Source organism: Miniopterus schreibersii, assembly GCF_964146895.1.
Source record: "Miniopterus schreibersii genome assembly, chromosome: 4".
Classification (NCBI taxonomy): Eukaryota; Metazoa; Chordata; class Mammalia; order Chiroptera; family Miniopteridae; genus Miniopterus; species Miniopterus schreibersii.
The window spans coordinates 49744224-49764141 of NC_138105.1; the positions used below are offsets into that span (position 1 = coordinate 49744224).

At 38.6% G+C, this 19918-nt stretch overlaps 1 protein-coding gene across 1 annotated transcript; it reads right to left on the minus strand.

The window, feature by feature from the left end:
- Nucleotides 1-1656: 1656 nt before the first annotated feature.
- Nucleotides 1657-18507, minus strand: TMA16 (translation machinery associated 16 homolog). The gene is made up of 7 exons (XM_081135201.1): nucleotides 18387-18507; nucleotides 12380-12492; nucleotides 8631-8668; nucleotides 7359-7443; nucleotides 5887-6035; nucleotides 4360-4402; nucleotides 1657-2969 (listed from the first exon to the last, which is right to left on the minus strand). The coding sequence occupies exons 1-7, from the start codon at nucleotides 18387-18389 to the stop codon at nucleotides 2774-2776; spliced, it is 627 nt and encodes a 208-aa protein (XP_080991327.1). The 5' UTR covers nucleotides 18390-18507; the 3' UTR covers nucleotides 1657-2773.
- Nucleotides 18508-19918: the final 1411 nt, after the last annotated feature.

Here is a 19918-nt window from a genome sequence, read left to right on the forward strand (position 1 = left end):
TGAGGTTTGGACACTTGAATCAGAAAGTGGTCTGACTGATCTTCTCCAGCAAGGCTGAGCTGCTTGGGAGCAGGTATGAATGAGACAGATAACTGAGCCTTATTTGATCTGGGTTTTAAAAGACGAATGCTATGCAGTCAGGGACAGAGGAATTGAGGGCACGTGCGAGGAAGCAACTAGGAACTCTGAGGGAGGGAGAATCTGAAGACGGGAGAGGTGCCGTGTAATGAGAGGCTGAGGTCAAAGTGCAGAACCTCAGCAATGGAGAGGGATGGGGGGCAGAGAGTGGAGAAAGAAATGTTCGAGTTTATAGAAACGTCAGGTGCTGGTAAGGTCCGGGCGGGTGTGACCATCCAGAGGCCTCTGACAGGATAGAGAAAAACAGTGAGAAACGTGGAGGTCACAGTGTTGGATCTGTTATCCACAAGGCTGCTGGAATCACTGAAATTGTTGAAATAGAGAAGAAAACTGAGCCAAGAGCTAAAGTCTTCAGGAATGAGCAGAAGGTTCTTCCGGGAGGTAAGACAATAAGGATAGGGAAACAATAACAGAACTTCGAGGAACTAAAGGAGAAATTACTTGGAGGTGGCAGTAGAGCAAAGAGGACACCTATCCAACCTCCTGCCCCTGAAGTGCAAGGGATATGAGTAGAAAAAGCTTCTTTCTATTGGGGGCTAAAGAGTTCTAAAACGTCACCTATGTCGGTAAGGAAAGGAGGTGACTAGGATATTGGGAAAAGAGACCATGGAGGTCAGTTACTTGCTCTGAGCTTAGAAATGTATCCTGGCCCATGGCCACGGAAGTTCAGCTCACTGATTTAGACCAGTGGTGGGCAAACTACGGCAAGCAGACCAAATCCAGCCTGCGGCCTATTTGTGAACTAAGAATGGTTTTTACATTTTTAAAGGATGGCGCACACACACACACACACGCACACAAGATCATCCAACAGAAAGTGCAGTTAGCCTTCAACACCTAAAAATTTACTATCTGGATCTTACAAAAAATAGTTTGCTAGGCCCTAGTTTACATGGAAATGCAAACAAAGTGAGCTACTCTGATTCTGTCCCATGGCCATGGGCTGCAGAAGCTATCTTACAAAGACAGACTACTGACCTAAAAGGAGTCTAGATAAGAAGGCACACGTTATTACCTCAGAAAGAACATGTTCCATAGACAACGATTAAGGATATTATTTAAAAGCATTACTCTAAAGGCAAATTACATCTTAGGCAAGAAGTGACATGACAAGCGTGGTCCTAGATGGTAAATTCATTCATTTAACAAATATTTGTCTGTCCTAGTTCCAAGCTTTGTGGCTTATTATATTTTTTACTTTGATAGCATAGGGAAGGAAAACCAGAAACAAATGTTTGAGGGGAAGGATGATATGCCAATTTCACAAGTTACTCATCTAACAGTATGGCTTTTTAAATACCAGACCACACAACACACTTATTCTCTTTACTGTAATTTATGACTCAGTTTTTACAGCTGTTTTGAGACTAAATATAAACTCCTCAATAAGGAACTTTTCCAAAGACTAAAGAGATAGAGACCTTCTTATGTAACCATAAACCCATACTTTTACACAGATTACTAAAGCCAAAGCAAGCCAGCAGCAGTTACATCATTGCAAATGAAATAATTAGAAGCAAAATTATAAAAATAAATTTTATTTTTAATTTTCAAAAGTAAAAATTCCACAACACTTTTAATACAGTGTTAACAAAACTTAGTTGATAACCTAGTTAACCTCATACGGCATTAATGTTTTACTTCCTTTTCCTGAAAATACTCAGATACACCTGCATTGCACCCTTCAGAAGTAGACTAAAGGACACTTGCACACAAGTTCTGTGAAGAACAACATTTCTACTACATCCATGATATTCATGATACTTGAAATACCGAGTTATATATAATAGGTGTTATTTAACTCATCTCTTAGAAGAAAAAATAACATAATTTAAAAAACTGGTTCTCTAATCTTTAGGTCTGTTTCCACAAATAAAACCTATCATTTTTCACAATAAGAAAGCAGAAAATAATACACAAACAAAAAGAGCTAATCTGAAATCATGTATTCCCTTTATCAAAAGATAGCAGATTAAGTGTGGGAGATCAACGTAAGAACAGTCACTGCATTTTTTTCTTACCATTTAACTCTGGCTCAAAGGTAATAAATAAAAATAATGTACAATCCATCAGTATATATGAATTCCATATCACATTTTCCCTACTTTATATGGAAAGCAAATAGGTTTAATGTTTAAGAGGAAGGTTGGTGAAATATTATTACTGAGAGGCAATTTTGCTATCATCACTGCTCAAGAAGTACCCACAGGACCCTTTTAGACAACAGGCTGTTGTCCATGTCCCAGAATGTGCTCTTTGGTGATCCCAGGAACCTTAGGTAATCCCAGGACCCTTAGGTGACCCCAGGACCTTAGGTGATCCCAAGTAAACACGAGGAAAAGAACTGAGACGTTTTCTGTCCTTATTCATATTGCTCCTTCCCATCCAGATAGTTAGATAAAATCAATCTTAAAGATCACTGTTTTATTTTATTTCGCTGCATCTATTTTAGGAACTTAAATGTAAATAAAAAGCAACATTCATTTTTAAATAAAATCGTAACATTGTTTTTTAAACTGCAAATGAGATTCTCATCATGTAAGAGGAGCTAAGTAGCAAATTCTTGTATCTAGACAATTATTTACCATAATCCATTCAAGTGTAACTTGAGGCTTTCAAATACCTTATTTTCAACTCAAGTAAAGGACAACTGGGCCACTGCAGTCATTTCCTCATCTGAGTCACTTGAGTCATCATTTAGTTGTAACTCCCCTAAATCTGTGTCCACAGGTGTAACGGTTTTCTTCTTGCGCTTCTTGGGCATTGCATCATTAGCACACATTTTTCTCATTTTAATGTTTGGCAATTTCTTCAGATCAAAATCCCATTCCCTACACAAAAGAAAGAGTATAGAGATTTGGCAGGGTATGAGGTGGGGAAGCAGGAAAAAGTCGATATTCAAAATTCTGAAAGTAGCAGAAAAAAATTTATAAATTTACAGCAGATTCAAAAGCACTAGAAAGAAACAATATAAATGCACTAGAGAGAATCCCACATATTTGAAACTCCCAAAGCAATACAGGAAAATGTGACACAGAAGTTACAAGGAGACTGTTCCGTTCTTTTACCCTCCCTAACCTGAACACTTCTGTCAATCGGGCTCCATGGTATTAAGAATCTCACAAGTAGGAACTGTATTTTACCTGGCAACTCTCCAAAATGCACAGTCAGAGAAGTTTTTCTTTTTACACACAGTGGTAAGCCATAGGTAAGTTTCAGTAATCAAACAGCTTTTATGCTTATACTAGAAAACTGAATTTTCAACCTCAGCATTTACTGTGACAACCCTATGTTCATTTACTTGAGGGGCACTGGAAAAGGTTGTTTTGAAAACTGAACTCCAACAACACTAGTAATTAGTCTATGCTAAATTCTTCTCTTTTCTAGTTTTCCTTTGGAGAGGCAGGACATACTTGCTTTAGAAACAGAACACTTATACATCTAATTAATTAATATTGCAGGCAAAAAAATTAAAGGTACTTCTTAAATATGATCAGTGAATTTTATTAGAGCCAATATTTTATAAGTATTAAATACTAAGTATTTTTCTGTGAATTCGTAAGTATAAAAATATAAAATGAGCTTAAAGATATCAGAGAATATGACTAGACTTAATTTATGTAATTTCAATTAACATAAAATTTCAGACCCATCAACATGGCCTAGTTAAGATCAGAATGGTTAACAAAAATCACTTTTTAAAGACAAAGAAACCATGCTTGAAAAAACTGAAATCCTACTCAGTGGTCTCACTGGTCACAGTGCTGTTAGAGAGACCAGTGGACCACCTGGCTTGGAATCACTCGGCCCCTCCCCCGTATCACTTTCCATTAACCAACTTCTCCAACAGAGGGTGCTGCACACAGTCCGGGATGTGACTCTGAGCCATCAAATCTGTTGCTGTTATTTCTTCTTTTTAAAAAATAAGAATTTGGGAGGAATAGTGAGATCAGGTTCTTTTAAGTACTACAGTAAAGTATTTTAAAATGTTTTGAAAAGGAAATAAAAGCCTCATGTCACTATCATTTCAGTGTATAGCTGGTGTTTCAAATAAACACAACTTAGAAAAATTCTACTGTCTCTGATGAAAGAGAAAAGGTTAAAACAAAAAAACAAACCCTGATTTTCTGTCAACTCTAATGTCTGGATTCAAAAGAGAAGAAATTTTATGTCTCATGTATTTTAAATGCTTTTTCAAGGAACAATAAAAGTGACACTCACCTAAAAGTTTTCAGATTGCCTGCATTTATAATATCTGGAATCTCTGGGAAAGAAAATAATTTATATCCATTAGGCAATGTTTTCTAAATTACAACATTTTATGGTTTCCTCATTTATTATCTCAGATGCAACAAATAATAATTGACAGACAGCAAGAACATCCAAAGCAAAACAAAATTTCAAAGCTGTTATACTATATTGAAAGTAAGTTTTGCAAAAGTAAAAGGTTTAGTTTAAAAAGGTGATTTAAGAACGCTATTACATAATAAATTCTAGCATAGAATCTATAAAAGAAAACAAACCAACAGTTGTGCCCCTTTATCTGCAATTTCACTTTTCGAAGTTTTAGTCACCCAAGGTTAATGACAATTCAAAATTATTAAATGGAAAATTAAATCCCCCCTTATAAAGTACCCCCGTGTCCCTCCTGGGACATGAACCATCCCTTTGTTCAGTGTATAACCTGCCTGCCTGTTGGTCACTTAGTCTCAGTTATCAGATCTACTGTTGTGGTATCGCAGTGCTTGTGTTCAAGTAACCCTTATTTTACTTAATAATGGCCCCAAGGTGCAAGTAGTGATGCTGACAATTTGGAAAAGCCAAATTGGGCTTCCTTTAAATGAAAAGGTGAGTACAATATTCCTAGCAGATCATACTGCCAGACCATCTGATTTTTTAAGACAAGCCGGAAATCTACAGTTTTCATATGAAATCACCAGATTTTTTTATACTCACAATTAATAAGCCAGTCAAATATGATTTGTAGGCCATATACATGTAGGCTTTGGGTTGTCCCCTATCTGTGGGCTTTGCAAGCCTCAAGTACATTCTTTTAAGTGCCTTTCTTCAGACAGTGTTGGTAAACTAATAACATACTTGTCTGTAGGAATGGTAAGAAGTGCTACAATGGCCCGGCCGGGCGTGGCTCAGCGGTTGAGCATTGACCTGGGATCCAGGCGATCGGGGTTCGATTCCTGGTCAGGGCACATGCCCGGGTTGTGGGCTCGATCAATGACTCTCTCATCATTGATGTTTCTATCTCTCTCTCTCCCTCTCCCTTCCTCTCTCTGAAATCAATAAAGATATATTAAAAAAAAAAGAAAAAAAAAGAAGTGCTACAATGCTGAGAATGAATATTTCATTTCTATAGTTTCTCAATAATGAATACATGTATAGCTTTGGTCTACAAGAATTACAAAGAAGACAAGGACCCAGTACCAATGTAGATGAAGATGGAGATGGGCAAGTAGTAACTATAATAAAGCAAATAAGTATGTGCCAGAGGTGAGAGGAAAATTTGCTCTCACAATAGAAAGATATAATGTCAATGTCACAACAGACAGTTTTGGGAAATGTAGGAAAAAAAAGAATGATTTAAAAAATGATTCCATATACTCACAAAAGAAAGGAAATCAAAGGAAGAAAAAAATCAAACTAAATACAATAAACCTTTGAAACGAACTACAAATCTGATATTGCTATGTATTTTAGAGAAAAAGAAAAAAAAGAAAACCACCGTGAACACACCGAGGCCGTGTCCTTCATATTGCCGTCGCTCCCGCTCCACGGTCTGTCTGATGGCTGTCTCTCGGGAGCAGTGCCGCCTTCCCTGCCTGTCTTTGATGCTGTTATGTAATTCAATCTGCTCCAGCTCACTGCTGAATCGATTTAAATACCTGAAAAATAAGAAAATGATATGAGTTACACAGTCTGTATATTTGGCTTATGTTATACCATTTAAAACATAATCCCCACAGCCCTGACCGAGTAGCTCAGTCGGTAAGAGTTTTGTTCCCATTAGCCAAGGCTGTGGGGTCGATCCCGTACAGGGGTTAACCAAATAAGTGGAACAACAAATCGATGTTTCTCTCCCCCTCCCACCTTTTATCTCTCTCTAAAATCAATTAAAAATTTTTTTTAATTAAAAAATAAAACATAATCCCTGGCCTTCGCCTGTCCTTTAAATTTTTATATTCCCTCAGACTTCCCCCAGATAACTCAACCATTCTGCCTGCTATTAAAGTATCTATTAAACCCCAGATGCTCATATTCAACCACCTCCTGAATGTCTCATTTGGAAGTCCTGTACAGGCTTAAAGCATCAAAACTGAACTTGTCCTCACCCCTGTCCCAACCCATCCCCACCAAGCCTGCTCCACCTCTCAGGCTCCTTATCTCAAAAAACTGTATGACCATTCATCCAACTGCCCAAACAAGGAATTCAGTGTCCTCTCTCACTCTTCCGCCTCCCTTTTATGTCACATCTAAGCTTTTCCTAAAGGCTGAAATTCTACCTTCTTCATATCTCTGGAATCCTTCATGTCTCTTCACCACACTGCTACTAACCACTCAGAGGCTACCACCACTGTTGCCTGGAGTGTTTCATCAGCCTCTCAACTGTCTCCTGGCCAAAGCCATGTCCCCTCAGACCATTAACCTCATCCTCATTACTTTGAACTTCCTAAAGTTGAAATATGATCATCTCACGTGCTTGTTGTAAAAGCCTCCCATGGCTCTGAATGTCCTTTGATAAAGTCTAAACTCTTACAATGATATCTGAGGTCTTTCATGAGTTGATTGTCACTTATCATACCTGTCACAATCCCCTCCTCGATTCTGTTATTCCAGTCATATTAGATGTCTGGCAGATCATTATATATGGCACTCTCACCTCTGGGCCTTTTAGACACTAGTCTCTGCCTAGAAGTTCTTTGAATTACCTTCCCTCAATTTGCTGACCCCTACCCTTCAGCTGTCACTTCAGATGATATATCCCCAGGAAGCCATTACTGATCCCAAGAAACTGGATGAACTACCACTATGAGGTACTGAAAGGTTACAATCTGCTAAAGTGAAGAGCCTAGGATATAAACCCAAAGTCTTTTTTATTACAAAGCCCATTTGCTCTACTATAAATCCAGAACAGAACTGTCTCTTGAAGAACCAGACTGAAAAACTCCTTTTTCTGACCCTTTGCTCATTACATGCCCAGTGTTTACCTTTCAATTAATTCACAAGCATCTTTCTTTGAATATCCTACTTTTCGAGGATCAAGATGATTTTGAAACCACTGCAGTTTTTCACCTATAACAAGTACCAAGATAAACACCACAGTCATCATTTAAGCAAAGAGATATTCATTTTAACCTTCAACATCAATGTGTTATTAACAGTATCAAAACTTACTTCCATGCTAAATATAAAGTCTTGTGTGGGCTCAAAGCTAATTAAGCCAGTCTATAAGAAATTAAATTGTCACATTTTAATTTGGGAAGAGACAGGAGTAAGAGGGATGCTTTTCTGTATATATTTCTTATCCAGTAAGGATGAAAAAAATTTTTAAAAAGACTACTTTAACAGAACATGAAGTTCTTAGTATTTAAAATGCAAAGGATAGAACTTTTCTAAAATAATAAAATGAAAACATTAATGAAGAAAATGTTATCTACTGAACATTTTATAAGCAGCAAGCACTAAGTCAAGAGCATCATAATACTATAATTAGTACTATTATTCCCGCTTACAAATGAGAACAGTTAATAACTTGTTCAGTGTCTCAAAGTTAGTAAATATATTAAGCCTCATTCTTATGAGTAAATCAGACCATCAGGATCACTTGCAGTGAGATTTAGATTCTCAAAATTAGAGATGAAGAAATGGCGCTACCCCAGATACTGATAAACCACTTAGAAATACTAATTACTCCATTACCTAATGAAGTGTTAGGTAAGGATTCAAATACCTTTAATTTTAGTAATAAAGCCTAACAGTCACTATTTTGAAATCTCAGGCTTCTCAGTAAAAATTTACTAACAATAAATTTGATGCCCTCCACCCAAAAAAAGAGATTGTGACACTGAGATATAGACTGGGTATTTTGGAAACATTACATATGAACTGCTGTTTCCAAAATACTTAGGCCATTATTCTAATGGTTAGGGAGCTAGAATTAAACTTCAGCTATTGAAAGATAGACAGACAGAGAGACAAACAGAGGCAGAGAGGCAGAGAGGCACAGAGGCAGAGAGGCAGATAGGTAGTTAGGTAGGTGGTTACAAATCAATTCCTGAAAAACTGAGCTAGGTATCATTAACACTGTTCTAAGGGTTCAGTGATTGATTTTATTTTGTTTTGTTTCAGTCAAGTCTGGAAAAGAAAATTCACTTAGATAAAAATAGTATTTCACTAGGAAAGTCAAAAGAAAAATAGGTATAGGACAGAACTTCACTATACTACACTAGCCAAAATGTCAAATAAGTAAATCCACTTACCAATAAGATTGAGACGCAAGGCCTTTTCATTCTTCAACCTTGGGAGAAAAGGTGCATAAATGTGTTAGAGAATTTCCAAAGCACGTTTTTAAAATCTGTCAAAACAACAAAAACTGCCTAAAGAACTTTAATTCAAAGATCATTCTTTCATATACATGAAATTAATTTTGTTAATATAGAAGCACTGAACATCATGCTTCTTTTAATTTTTATTTATTTATTTATTTTAATATACCTTTATTGATTTCAGAGAGAGGAAAGGAGAGGGAGAGAGAGATATAAAAACATCAATGATGAGAGAGTCATTGATCGAGCCCATATCCCAGGCGTGTGCCCTGACCGGGAATCGAACCCTGATCGTCTGGATCCTGGGTAGGCGCTCAACCGCTGAGCCACGCCCGGCTGGGTCATGCTTCTTTTTAAATCATTGGAACAGCCCGGCTGGGCGTGGCTCAGCGGTTGAGTGTTGACCTAAGATCCAGGCGATCGGGGTTGGATTCCCGGTCAGGGCACATGCCCGGGTTGTGGGCTCGATCAATGACTCTCTCATCATTGATGTTTCTGTCTCTCTGTCTCTCCCTCTCCTTTCCTTTCTCTGAAATCAATAAAGATATATTTAAAAATCAATCAATCAATCACTGGAACAACATGTTATTAGAACATTTTTCTTAGCTCTTCAATGAATAAAGGATACCTATAGAACAATCAGTTTTGAAAACACAGATGAGAGCTTGATTGGATTATGAATGTTGAGGCGGGTTTTGTAATATGCAGAATACTGTGCACAAAAGAATAATGATGTAATTAATAGCTTCTAGAAGACTGAGTGCTGCCACCCAGACCAAAATGCATTACTGTCCCTTTTAAACATCAACAAGAACAAAACAATGTTTACCTTTCATAAATTTGGAAAAAATATATAACAAAGAAAAATAACATTTATTCTCAGAAAACAGTCTAGGCAATATGTACTTCCTTTTGTTGATATTCTAAATACTAATTCATTCAGAAGAGATCTTTGGATAGCTAGTGTTTGCTACACTATATGCCACCCACTAAGAATATACTGTCTCTGCCCTAACAAAGCTGACTAGATTTACTTTCTACTTTAAACAACTGGAAAACTGGAGAATAAAATGAAGCTTCTTATACAAAAAAATTTTAGCTACAGAATGGGAGAAAATATTCACAACACAAATAATAATAAAAAAAAGACTTGCATTCAGAATATACAAACCATTCTTCCCACTTAATGAGAGACAACCCAATACTAAAAAAGCACAAAAGATTTTAACAGATTTTTTCATCAAATCAGAGGCATACAAATGACCAAAAAACACATAAAAAGGTACTTAACATTGTTAGCCATCAAGATTACTAGGTGTGCAAATTAAAACCACACTGAAATACTACTTACACTGGATAAATTAAAAAACAAACACACAACTGATAATACAATCAATGTGTCTGAGAAGATATGGAGCAAATGTAACACATACACTGGTGGTTAAAATCTAAAATGGTATGATCATTTTGGCTAAGGCAATTTCTTACATACTTAAACATTATACCTATCATGTGACCAACAATTCTTATAAACTTAATTTCTTATCAACTCAATTTCTTATATTCTTAAATATACATCTTCCATATGACTCAGTAATTCCAATTCTAGGAACTAAAATAAAAATAAAAATGTATGTCCACACAAATATTGTACATGTATGCTGATGGTAATTTTACTTATAATAGTAGGGGCTGGCAATCTTTTTCTTAAATGGCCAGAGAGTAAGATATTAGGCTCTGTGGACCATGTGGTCAGTCTCTGTGGCAACTACTCGCCTCTGCCATTGTAGCCTGAAAGCGGCTACAGACAATGCAAAAGAAATGAGCACAGCTACGTTCCACCAAAACTTTTTTTATAAAAACCTCAGTTGCAGACCATGATTATAGCCAAAAACTCTAAACAATCTGAATGACCATCAACTGGTGAATGGATAAACAAACTGCATATCCATACAATAGGATACTATTCAGTAATAAAAGAGACCGACAACTGATCCGTGAAGTAACATGGATAAATTCCACAAACATTATGCAAAGTGAAAAAAGCTGGCACAAAATATTACATACAATGTGATTTCATTTATATGAAACATTAGGAAAGACAAATCTCATCTATCAAAATAAAGAGCAAATAGCGGCCGCCTGAGGCTGGGGTGAGAATGGAGCACCGGCCGGGGAGGTACACAGGGAAACTTTCGGGGACGATGGAGATACAGCAGGTGCTGATTGCGGGGTTACACCAGCTTATTACCAAAACCCCAGATCGGGACCCTAAAACACATCTATTTAGTGTATGTTATTGATACCTCAAAGCTGATTTTTAAAAAGTAAAGAATACTTCATAACAAGACAGAGAATGGCTTTCAGAAAAATTCATCCCTTTCAAATAAGCCTGGAGGGAAGAAGTTGGTTAGAAGTCAAGTTGAATGAACTCTTCGAGGGCCTGAACTAGAGCGGTATGAAACGGGATGAAGAAAAGTAGAGATATATGAGATTAATTCTCAAAAGCAGTTTCCTAGATTCTTACCCATTATGTTTAGTTTCCCTCTGTTAATTTTCCATACTAAGTCATTTTCATTCGGTATCTACAATTCCTTACTACATAACCCTGCAAACAAGACACGATAGTACATAGCAACAAAATGTTGCTATGCTGGGAAATCCTAAAATAAAACTAAAATCATGACACAGAATAGCCATTTGCTGCTACTGTACATTGAGCATTGCTTCGTATGTGCTGGTCTTCAAACCATACTAGTTTCTTTTAATGCAAACAGAAGCAGTATGTGATATGGCTCTAAATCAGAGCATCCAAACGCTAGGGATGAAGAACACGTTTGAACTCTTACTGTTACATGTTGCTGCTCACTCCCGTGGCGTCTGGTTTTCTATTCTCTACCACTGGTCAAAGGCACCACACCCTAACAGATACCCCCATATCCCTGCCCCACCTCTTTTCTCCATATAAAGAAATCTTAGAAGTGGTACAAAGAATACTGGGTTCTGTGAAAAGGTATAGAGACTGGATACTTCCAAGCTGCCCGGCTACCTTCGTTCCTTAGAAAATCAAGTGTCTTTGGTAGACAGGTGGTAGGAAAAGGTGGTAATATCTTAAAATGGCCTCCACGGATTCTCGCCTCTTCATATTCATGTCCTCACTCTCCATCCCAGAGGCCTTTTTAGTTTTTCTTCACTGCACTCATCACAACCTATTTAAAATGTATGTGTCTGTTTTAGGTAAGCGCTATAAAAACTGAATTCTCATTCACTGCTTTGCCTTCCGTGCACAGCACATATTTAACATACTTATTACTCATTTTGTTAAATGTCACCCAAGGATATTTTTCCCATTGATTTTTGGAGACAGTAGAAGGGAAGGAGGGTGGAGGAGAGAGGAACATCGATGTGAGAGAGAGACATCAATTGGCTGCCCCCCTCCCCCCCCCCGACCGGGGACCGGGGCCTTGGAGGGAACCGGGGCCTTGGAGGGAACCGGCAACCCAGGTACCTGTCCTTGATGGGGACTCGAACCAGAGACCCTTTGGTGTTCAGGCCAACGCTCTAACAGACCCACACTGGCCAGAGCTAACATTTTTTAAAGGAAGAAAAATAATACTAATGAAGGAGAAATGTGTAAATGGGCTTTTCACCAACCCACAGCACAAATAATAAAAGACACTTACTTTTCCTTTTTCTCTTGTTTGTGGGCTTCCCTCGTAATCTGCGCTGCTTTCCTACTATACGGATGGATGACTTTTTTTTCCCGTCCTACATTTTTTCCCTTTAGTGCTTTAGGCTAAAATGTAGGAAAACATATGACACATATAAGTCAGATACGTAAGCGATTTCTGTCAAAAAATTTTCTTCAGAAATAAACACTAAAAACAGCAACATAACAAATATTTTGAGCCAGAAGCACTACACCAGAAATTTGTGTAGCCAGAGCTGTTAAGTAATTCAGCCTTTTGTTTCCATGGTCACAACAGAAATGATATATTCAGAACTATTCTCCATGATATAACAAAAATAAAGGTACAGAAAGGGTCAATAAAGCCAGCTCTTCAACTGTTCCATCTTCAAAGTAGGTACAGAGAATGCAGACAGTGAGGGGACTCACACCTGGAAATTTGTGTTACAGTTAAGAAAGTTCGGGGGGCAGAAAGAACACATGTCAGTGGGAGCTTGGCTGGAGAAACTGCACATGGAACAGAGTGGGCAGTGAATCAAACAAAACCAAAGTTGGGCTCACAGGAAAACGGGAACAGAGGAAATAATAGAAGCCATCTCAAAATCACCACTCCCCAAAGGAAACAAGTTGTTTTCCCATTCAAGCCTTATGCCAGGTAACTAGGTCGCAATTCATTCAGTTCTCTAAACTAGACATTTCAGCAAGTCTTTATTCCTACATAACTCTGTATCTTATCATACCTGTTATTATTTAGAAATCAGGCTTGACTTCCTATAATAGAAACCCCAAATAATAATGGCTTAACCCAGATAAAACACAGTTCTCTCCTATAAAAAGAAGGAGCTGGAGGCTCTGCTCCAAAAAGCCCTCAGAGATCCAGGCCCCTTCCATCCTGCTACCTACTATCCTGAGGCTATAACCTCCTGTATATACACATAGTCCAAGGTGGCTTAATACCAAGTCTAAACTCTAGCCAGTGCCAAGTAGAAAAGAAAATCAAAAGGAATCATACCCCTTTCCTTTGAGAGCAAGACCTGGGAAGTTGCAGAGTCTTTTGCTTGCATGCCACTGACTAAAACTTAATCAGAGTTATATGAGGATAGTAGTAAACATAATCTTTATTCTCAGAAAAAATAAATTACTATAGAAGAAAAAGAAAATTTACTAGGGGACAGCTAACAGTCTCTAACATACTAATATTCAAAAGGTCAATTGTTTCTAGAATCTTCTCTGCAAAATATTATCATTGCCTTAATTCAGCTTCATGATCTTTCATGACTAGGCCGGCCTTTTAGGTTCTCACTGTTAGTCCTTTTATCATGGAGGTCACAGAGCTTATTTTTCTAGAACAGTAACTCACTCTACTAGCTCACAGTTAGGTCCTAAGTCCTTAACATAGAAAACAATCTACCCCAACCTACTTCTCCAGCATTACCTCTCTTCCTTCAAAATATCCACCATCCCATTCTTATTGAACTTCTCACCATTTCCAGAACACACCTTGCTGTTTCCTAACTTCTTGAGACTGCTTGTCACCTCTGCCTGCAAAATCCTTTATGTCGCTTGTCCTTCGATAAGAGGTAGCTCATAGTCACTTCCCTTGTAAAACTCTCCAGGCAAAGTTAATTAAAAGGAACACCAATTCCTCATTCACACATGTATTCATTCCTTCAACGAATATTTACTAAAATATTCGACAAAGATTTTGTTTGCTTCCTGAGAAACCTGACCAGAAAAGATAGCTCCAAGTCTGCAACCTGGAATGGCACTGGAAGTCGGTTACAGGTAGAAGGGAATAAAGAGTAAAGCCATCATGAAACAGTATGTGCATTCCTGTGTGCCTCTCTGCTCATGTGGAGGGGAGGGGCAGGGAAGAGGAAGGTGTGATAAGAATTTTTTGTGCGTTTACCTAGCAAACATGAATCAAGTAAAAACTTTCAGAACTCACAGGAGGCTGCCTCTAAGATGTCCCCCAATGAATCCCACACCCTGACATTCATGCTCTTGTCTAACCCCCTCCCCTTGAGTGTAGACTCAGTGCAGCACTTTTAATAAACAGCATTTGGGAAAATCGATGAGATTCCAACCCTAAGGTTAGGTTTTGAAAAGACTCTGGCTCTGTCTTGCCTATTCTCTTGACTCAATCTGGTGGAAACCGGCTATCACGTAGTGAGTAGCTGCCCTATGGAGAGGCCTATGTGACAACTACCTGGAGGCTTCCAGCCAATAGTTAGTGAAGAACTGAGGCCCTCAGTCCAATAGTCCAAGAGGTACTGAATGTACCAAGAACCATGTGAGTGAGCAGGGAAGTGGGTCCTCCCCAGTTGTGCCTGGGGGTAAAACCAAAGCCTCAGATTATACCTTGATTGCAATCTCATAAGAAACCTAAAGGCAAAAGCCTGGTAAACCATGCCTGATCCATGACCCACAGAAACTGTAAGATAGTAAGTGCTATTGTTTTAAGCCATTAAATTTTGGGATAGCTTGTTACATGTACACAGAAAGAAATAAACTAATTAAAGACTGCAAAAAACAACAACAAAAGAACAACAAAAAAGCAAAGGTGTGCTCTTTAAAAAGATACTTTTGTTTCATATCTTAACAAATAAAAGTCACAAAAACTCAAGAAAAAAAAATGGTCTCTGAAGCTGCTATAACTAAAGTTAGAGATATGTAACTTTGTTTCAGCAATACGTTCAAGTCCATAAAAAATTTCCTTTAAAGATTTAAAAACTTCCTTTAGAATAAGAAATACTTTGATACACATAGAGTATGAAAAGATCCTCATAGCTTTAGGAGATCTTGGTTAAAGAACCTCGGACACTCAGTACAAAGAAGGTACAAAGAAACTGAACTTGTATTCTGACTCAACTGTAGTTTATGATTCCTTATAATAACTTATTCATAAAAAGATTGCCTCAAGGCAGGGTATGTATACTTAATAAGGCACAGAAATGTTTACAATAAAATACTGAATTTCAAAACATTTTCCTATTTTTCAATGTCACAATAAAAAACAAAAAAACAAACCACCAATAAAATGCTTCAACAGGGGGAAACTGAAGTTAAATCCTGTCAATAAAATGTCCTCAGAGTCTATTCGAACTAAATATCTCCTAACTAGAAAGAAATTAATCTCGATTAGTCAGGGGTTCTCCAAATTAATTTTGTAGAGCATGATGACTCATGACTAGTACAGAACATAAACATATAACAAAATTGGGGGAGGTAGTTTTAAAGTGCATTTTCTATGGAAGATTAACCTTTTATGTTTTAAAAAGTACCAAATTTAACTTTCAAAGATATAGCAAAAATACAATTGTTTTGAATAACTGTGACTTTGAAAACTTTCTGGCACAGAAATATTCCAGTCAGAAAACCTGTATTGAAAGCGTCTCTTTCCTACAAACTTTAGTGATTACTTCAGAAAATTCATTCTAACCTATTCTTTGAATTCAGAATTGAGAGTTACAGAAGAAACATAGTTTACTCAAAAAGCATAGCAATACAGAGAGGGATTTCAGGGGTAATATGCTTAAAATATTCCTAAAACAAAAAATAACAAAAAGAAACGGGGGTAGAATGGTGTTTATCAGGGGTGAGTGGTGAGGGAAGTGAATGAAGGTGGTCAATGGTTACAAACTTCCAGTTGCAAGATGAGTAAGTTCTGGGGATTTAAGGTACATATGGTGACTATAGTGAAAAATAATATTGCACTGTATACTTGAAAGTTACTAAGACAGTAAATCTTAAAAGTTCTCACAACAGGAAAAAAAAGTAACATGCAAAGTAGGGGATTGTTAACTAAATTTATTGTGGCAATAATTTCACTATATATGTATGATAAATCATCACACTGTATATATTACACTTACACAATGTTATATGTCTATTATATCTCAATACGGCCAAAAAAAAACAACAAAACAAAACAAAAAAACACAAGATGCTTAAGCTGATTTGTAGGTATAGCTCACATTTACAGGTGTGAACCCAAAAGTACACAATTCTTGTCATTAAGGACTACGTAGGTAGTCAATTATAGTTAATGCTCACAGGAATCAAGGGAGGACAATGGCATACTTTTTAATGGCTTATAATCTAGTTAAGTGGGTAAGCACATTTAAACTCTATAATAATGGGCTCACACAAAAAAGGAGTATACCTGCGAGTGCCTAGTAGCCTAGCACACACCAAATTTAAAAGTACTAACTCCCTTTTTTTAATGCAGAATAAAAAGTGTTGGGTGGGATGAATTAATTTGAAAAGGTTCTTCATGTTAGTTAAATTTTTATATAAGAAAAAGATAAGAACTTGTGAAGCTCTTGAAAAGATTCATAATAAATGAAAAATGAACAAAAAACAAAAGTGGACAAGTACAAGCTGTACTGAAACTGTTGACTACTATTACTAAAGTTAATTACAACAACTAACATGTACTAAATACCAGGCATCAGGAAAATTGGTTTACATTTAATTTTCACAAGAATTCTCTGAGGTAGACACTATGGTTACCCCAATTTAATAGGTAGGGCAACTAAGAGGGGCTAAGTAATTTCACCAAGATCATAATTCAGTAGATACAGGTGCCAAACTCAGTGTTCTGGGATGCCACAGCCCACATTCTAAGTTGTACTGAAAGAAGTTTAGAGTAACTAATGGAAAAATCTAGATGGAAAACTCCCAGTTCCAAACTGAGCTTAAATGCAAGAGTGGATGTAGCAGAGTCACAGGAGATATACCAGAAAAAGGAAAGCGCAGGAAATGTGTCAACAAGAACAGATTTATATGCCACTCTTTTGACTCTTATAACAAGGCAATATACTCCTACTATCCAGCCCGACAAGAGTGAAGTCCTGATAGTCAAGGGCTGCAGTCCAACGCCAGGCAGCCCGAATCACTCACATACAATCACATTACTGTTTCGGAGGTTCCCCTCTGAAAAGGAAAGGCTATAAAAGAATATTAGGGTTAGAAATAGCACAAGTGTAGTGATAAAAACGGAATTTACACAAACGTGTATATAACCTAAAGCAAAAAGCCTGTGGATACATATGAAAGACAAAAATAGCCACACAACAAAGGATGAACGAGGTAAAAGATGTTGTAGCCAGAGTATCCTAACTTTTTACAATGTTGTTTTTATTAAAAACTAGTTGAAAAATGAGTATTTATAAAACACGTTCCTTTTCAAGAATTAGTCTCCAGAATATAATTTTAAGTGAAAAATGCAAGAAAAAAAAAATAGCTTCGTAATGCTCACATAAGTGGTAGTAGTTTCCTAATGCCAACCACAAGGAAAAGCAAGGGAACTATAAATATTCAGTTTGGATACTTTTTACCTCCGAGGGGTTCCTGATGGTTACAAGTTCGAGAAGGGCAACACAGAGGCTTTCAAAAGCTACGTTGTTTTATTTCTTTAACTGGAAAATGGATAAACAAGAGTTCCTTATCCTTCTAATCTTTATACTTAAGTGTGTTACAAAAGGACTCTTTCACATCTCCGTTTTCTATAAAAACAACAAATTTCAGTGCCTTAGCAGGAACGGGGCGGGGCGTGAAGGCAGGACTTGGGGCGGGACCAGAGGTCGGTGAATGGACACCGAGGAAGAGACGGCAGAGCCCGCGCAGTCCACACCGGCAAAAGGGGGGCACCGGGGAACGGAAGCAGCGTTTTTACGAGTTTCACTGAATAGCGAGAAAACACACAGGTGCGATTTTCCCCGACGGGGCACTGACCGGGAAGAAGCTCAGCAAGCGGGAGACGAGAAGTGGCGAGGCGCCCTGCAAGCCCCTCAGAACTCAGAAGCAGAGCCTGAAGGTCCCGGCGCCGGGCCCGGGCCTCCCCCCGGCCGCCTCGCCCTGCACCCCCACCCCCTGCGCACCGCCCAGGACAATCACTCTGCGTCCTCCTCTCTCTCAGCTTCCCAAGACCGCCTTCTTCCTCCACCTCGGGGGCCTTCTCCGGACCAAACGGGCTCAGAGGAGCGGGAGGGGCCCACCATGGTGACGTCCTCGCGGCCCCGGGGCCCTCTGCACTCCGCGCTCGGGAAGCCTCTGCGACAGCGGCGCCAGCAGCTCACACAGCGGATGCCGGCAGAATGCACGTGGGGCGGAGGAAGCCGGGGCGGACCCGACCGGAAGGGGAGGGACGAGTACGTTGCTCTAAAACGTCCGGGGGAACCGAGACATGGTCTTTTTCGCCCGTGTTGGACTTTGAAGCCCTGTCCCAGCGGGCAGCACCCTGTGTGCTCGCGGAGCGCGGTGGGAGGGAGCCCGGGGCAGGGGGGAGCCCGGGGCAGGGGGGAGCCCGGGGCAGGGGGGAGCCCGGGGCAGGGGGGAGCCCGGGGCAAGGGGGAGAACTCAGCCCGGCGCCCAGGACAGGAGGGAGGTTGGAGCCGGGCTCGCCGGCGCTGACGCTCCAGGCCCGGGGCGTCCCAGGCAGGACGCGGGTCGCGCCCTGAGCCCAGGCGCGCAGCTCGGGGGCCGGGCAAGGCTGTCCTCTTGGGGCACCTGCCTCGCGGAGGCTGGTCCCCTCCCGGGAGCGCTGCTCGCGAGCGACAGAATAAGTACCCCAATCCTCCTCTCCAGTCCAACACCCCGACCCCTAGTAACTACTGTAGATAGTTTGGAAACACCTTTAGAGAGGTTTCCCTGTGCGTTAACAAATACAAAGGTGAGTGTGTTTGTGCATAATGGTTATTTGTTCACTTTAGATAGTGGTGCAGTGAGAATACAGGCTTAATTTCTAGGGTAACCATAAAAAATAGAAACAGTATACGGAACTTTGCAAAGGATACGAACAAGCAGAGAAAACTAATGGAATAATTTAAACACAAAGCAAGGAAATAAAGAGAAAAAAGGAAACAGGACTGTAGGGGGAAATAGAAAACAAAAATAGGGTGGTAGATTTAAATCCATATAGCAATAATTGTGGACTAAGCGACCTAATTAAAAATATTAACGCTTCATATTGGATTTAAAACACACAGCTATGCTCTGTTTACGAGATATCTAAAATGTAAGGAAACAATTTAAAACTCAAAGATGGAATAGGTATGCTAAGCAAATACTAATGAAAAGGCTGTTAGTATAGATATATTAATGTTAAACAAAAAAGACCAACTCAAGAAATAATATGGTAGATAGAAAAAATTACTTCATAAAGATAAAAAGTTTCTATTTTATATGTTTGTTAGTAATACAGCTCCAAAAACAGAATGGAAAAACATAAAATTTTAAGTAGAAAAACCAACTGCCTTGTTAGGGAATTATCTTTTTTAGAAATTAACAGAAAAAAAAACTGGTAAAATATTTTAAACTATTTAGAAGACAACTACAACAAAACTTAATCTAACAGGTCTATTTAGAATACCGCTTGCAATGCTTACAGGAATACATTTCCCCTCTTCCAAGAAGCCTATTGTCTTATACAAGAATCTTACCCTCTTTTGTTCCATAGTCACCCTGTTAAACTAACCAAATTCAAAACATGGAAGAAAAAAAAATGAACTCAGCATTTGTATCTTTCTTT

What these genes read in the sequence shown, in the direction of transcription:
- TMA16 (XM_081135201.1), bottom strand. An exon ending in AAACAAGAGAAAAAGGAAAA is followed by an intron (nt 8,669 to 12,379) that starts GTAAGTGTCTTT and finishes TTTTCTCCCAAG; the next exon opens with GTTGAAGAATGAAAAGGCCT. An exon ending in GGCAATCTGAAAACTTTTAG is followed by an intron (nt 2,970 to 4,359) that starts GTGAGTGTCACT and finishes TCTTTTGTGTAG; the next exon opens with GGAATGGGATTTTGATCTGA.